The following is a 3,443-nucleotide window of genomic DNA, read 5'->3' as shown; positions in this document are numbered from 1 at the left end:
GAGAGAGAGAGAGAGAGAATCTTTGTAGATTCCTCTTATCTTCTTAATCCACAATGGGTATTACCTGTTAGGGCTTCATAAGATAATTCTCTTAGGATAAGTACTATAACAACAATTCTTGATATTAACATACTAGTGAGCAGATTAACTGTTGGTAAACTAGTGTTAGAGTCGTGAAGCTGCATGCACGGAATCAGGCGTCGAGCAATTAACTCGACATCCAAATTGATCCTCTCTACAACTAAGCTAGCCGGCGCGCGCCATTCTAATATTGAGTGTGAACAAAACAAGCAATATGGCAAGCACTTCGGCCTCTGCAGCGGTGGCTCCTCGTAGGGTTTGCGTTTCCATGATAGTGCTCATTCTCTGCATTGTTTTGAAAACCTCGACATGTACTGCAGAAAGGTATCGTCGTCAGCACTATCAACACCATTACCATCGTAGATATCCCAGAAGCTCCCCAGCCCCCAGCCCTAGCCCCCATCAGCATTCCTATAACGATCATCCTCATCAGCAGCCCCAAAGCTCCCCCGCCCCCAGCCCTAGCCCCAATCAGCAGTCCTATAACGATCATCCTCATCAGCAGCCCCAAAGCTCCCCCACCCCCTCCCCCGCCCCCACGCCAGAAGCCCCCCTCCACACCGGCCCCATCTACAAAAACCCCTCTGCTCCTGTCGAGGCCCGCGTCTCAGACCTTTTGTCGCGCATGACTCTCGAGGAGAAAATTGGCCAGATGACCCAAATAGAGCGCACTGTTGCCAATGGTACCGCCATTCCTCTCCGCTTCATTGGCAGTGTTCTAAGCGGAGGTGGCAGCGCACCCTCTCCACGTGCCACTCCTGCCGAGTGGGCCGACATGGTCGATTCTATGCAGAAACTTGCCCTCAGCACGCGCCTTGGCATCCCGCTCCTCTATGGTATTGATGCTGTACATGGCCACAATAATGTTTATGGTGCTACCATTTTTCCGCACAACATCGGCCTCGGAGCCACCCGCGATCCCAACCTGCTGGAGCGGATAGGCCAAGCCACTGCAGTGGAGGTAAGATATTTATTTCTTCTGCAGAGTTTTCAACAGAAATGCAGCTATGAATTAGGGATTGGTACAGACTCTCCTCTCTGCATGCAGACAAGTACTGCTTTAGTGTGCGTTTGTGCCCCAAAGAGAGAGAGAGAGAGAGAGAGAGAGAGAGAGAGATTGAGATTTTAACATAGTTTTGTTAAGCATATTAACATGCTCTGCGCCGTTTCATTAATTGCAGGTGAGAAGCACAGGCATCCCCTATGCTTTTGCACCCTGCCTGGCTGTATGTCGTGACCCTCGTTGGGGCCGATGCTATGAGAGCTTTGGAGAGGAACCAAGTCTTGTAAACCGTTTGACTGCACCTACAATATACGGTTTGCAAGGTTCACCACCGCTCAACCACCCAGCGAACCAGCCATATGCGGGTAAACCCAATTTTTCAGACAGTGTAGTTGCATGTGCAAAGCATTATGTTGGTGACGGCGGCACAGTGCGCGGTATCGACGAAAACAACACCATTCTTTCTTATCAACAACTCCAAGACATCCACTTGAAGCCTTACTACTCCGCCATTGCTAGCGGCGTATCCACCATCATGATTTCCTACTCTAGCTGGAATGGTGTCAAAATGAGCGCAAACAAGGACCTCATCACTGATGTCCTTAAGAAAGAGATGGGCTTCAATGGCTTTACCATCTCAGATTGGGAAGCTTTGGACCGTATCACTGACCCGCCGGGCGCAAACTATACTTATAGTGTGGATGTAGCACTCAATGCAGGCATAGACATGGTGATGGTTCCCTACAATTACGACAATTTCATCAGCACTACCCTGAGCTTGGTAAATTCAGGGCATATCAGCAAGAACCGGATTGATGATGCGGTCCAGCGTATCCTGCGTGTGAAGTTCCTTGCAGGGCTATTTGAGAAACCAATGGCAGACCGCACATTTCAAGACAAACTGGGCAGCAAGGAGCATCGTGATTTAGCACGAGAGGCGGTGAGGAAGTCACTTGTGCTGCTCCTGAATGGTGAAGGGAAGAAGGTGCTGCCACTGAGCAAGGAAGCAAGCAAGATATTGGTAGCAGGGACGCATGCACACGATATTGGGCTCCAATGCGGGGGATGGACTGGGACATGGCAAGGGATGAGTGGGAACAATGTGACGGTGGGGACGACCATACTGGAGGGGATAAGGGGGAAGTTGGGTAAGGGGGAGCAAGAGGTGGTGTATAAGAAGATGCCAACAAGACAGGAAGTAGACAGTGGAGACTATGAGTACGCCATAGTTGTGGTGGGAGAGAAGCCATACGCAGAGTTTTTTGGGGATGATAAAGAGTTGGAGATACCGGAGGAGGGGGTGGAGACAATAAAGAATGTGTGTCAGAATGTGATTTGTGTGGTGGTGTTGGTGAGTGGGAGGCCTTTGGTAGTGGCCAAACCTTGGCTAAAGGATATAGATGCATTAGTGGCGGCCTGGCTTCCGGGCTCCGAGGCTGGGCCCGGCATCGCAGATGTCCTCTTTGGAGACTACGATTTTCAAGGCAAGCTCCCTCGCACTTGGTTCCGGAGCATCGATCAGCTACCCATGAATGTGGGGGACTCGCACTATTACCCTCTCTTCCCCTTTGGCTATGGCCTCACCACCCGCATGTCTTGACTTCCATCTTCTTTTTTCTTCCCATTTTTAGCAGACCACTTCTATGACGTACTTTTTTAACATTGACGTATCATTTTTTTCAAAATTATGAGGAGGATACTCTTTGGAGCATTGTCTTCTGGAGTACTTTCTGTCAAATATCAAGCATTCTCTCTCTCTCTCTCTCTCTCTCTCTCTCTCTCTCTCTCTCTCTCTCTTTTGTGAACTTGAGTACTATATAAAAGATAGAGTGAAAGAGGAGAGGAAGAGAGAGTAGACAGATGGAGGTAGAGAAGGGGCGAGGTGGAAATTCAAATTTGAATCACACTCACTAGAACAATACAAAGGGGAGTTTCTTTTATAGGCATGGATAAGGCATATAGCCCTTGTAGGGATAAGATATCTGTGGTGAGGTTTGAACTCCAACTGCTTAGGTGTAAAGTGCAATGCAGGAGCGGCAATGGCGTCCTCGATTGAGAGCGAGTTCTCCTCGAGCAGGTCGTGGATGTCAATGGAGAGGTCTTCCTCTTCTTGAATCAAGAATGAGGAGAAGGAAGTTGCTTCATAGATGGCTTCGAGAGAGCGGTGTCGAGGGCGAAGGGGAGGCGAGATCCCTTCATCATCCATTGGGGCTAATTCAGAGGGTTGATTAGAGTGTTGATTAGATGCCTTGAGGGCTGAGGATGAAGAGGAAATGCTGATGGGAGTGATGGTGTTTCTACAAGGAGTAGAAGTAGGTGGGGTTGAGTATGAGGATGAGACCACTATAGGTGTGTGATC

General features: G+C 49.1%; 1 protein-coding gene across 1 annotated transcript; it reads left to right on the top strand.

Moving 5' to 3' along the window:
• The first annotated feature begins 259 nt into the window (after positions 1 to 259).
• LOC147447710 (uncharacterized) lies at positions 260 to 2,838 on the top strand. The gene is made up of 2 exons (XM_086523425.1): positions 260 to 1,042; positions 1,263 to 2,838. The coding sequence occupies exons 1-2, from the start codon at positions 296 to 298 to the stop codon at positions 2,682 to 2,684; spliced, it is 2,169 nt and encodes a 722-aa protein (XP_086379551.1). The 5' UTR covers positions 260 to 295; the 3' UTR covers positions 2,685 to 2,838.
• The last annotated feature ends 605 nt before the right edge of the window (positions 2,839 to 3,443 follow it).

The sequence above is a fragment of the Adiantum capillus-veneris genome, chromosome 11 (assembly GCF_014529385.1).
Source record: "Adiantum capillus-veneris isolate H3 chromosome 11, ASM1452938v2, whole genome shotgun sequence".
NCBI classification, from domain to species: domain Eukaryota; kingdom Viridiplantae; phylum Streptophyta; class Polypodiopsida; order Polypodiales; family Pteridaceae; genus Adiantum; species Adiantum capillus-veneris.
The sequence above is the reverse complement of the archived record's forward strand: the minus strand, read 5'-3'. Positions and strand labels throughout refer to the sequence as shown.

Bases quoted from the DNA above. Each gene is read 5' to 3' on its own strand.
- LOC147447710 (XM_086523425.1), top strand. From the start codon at position 296: ATGGCAAGCACTTCGGCCTCTGCAGCGGTGGCTCCTCGTAGGGTTTGC. The intron at 1,043-1,262 runs GTAAGATATTTA...CATTAATTGCAG, and splicing joins GCCAAGCCACTGCAGTGGAG to GTGAGAAGCACAGGCATCCC.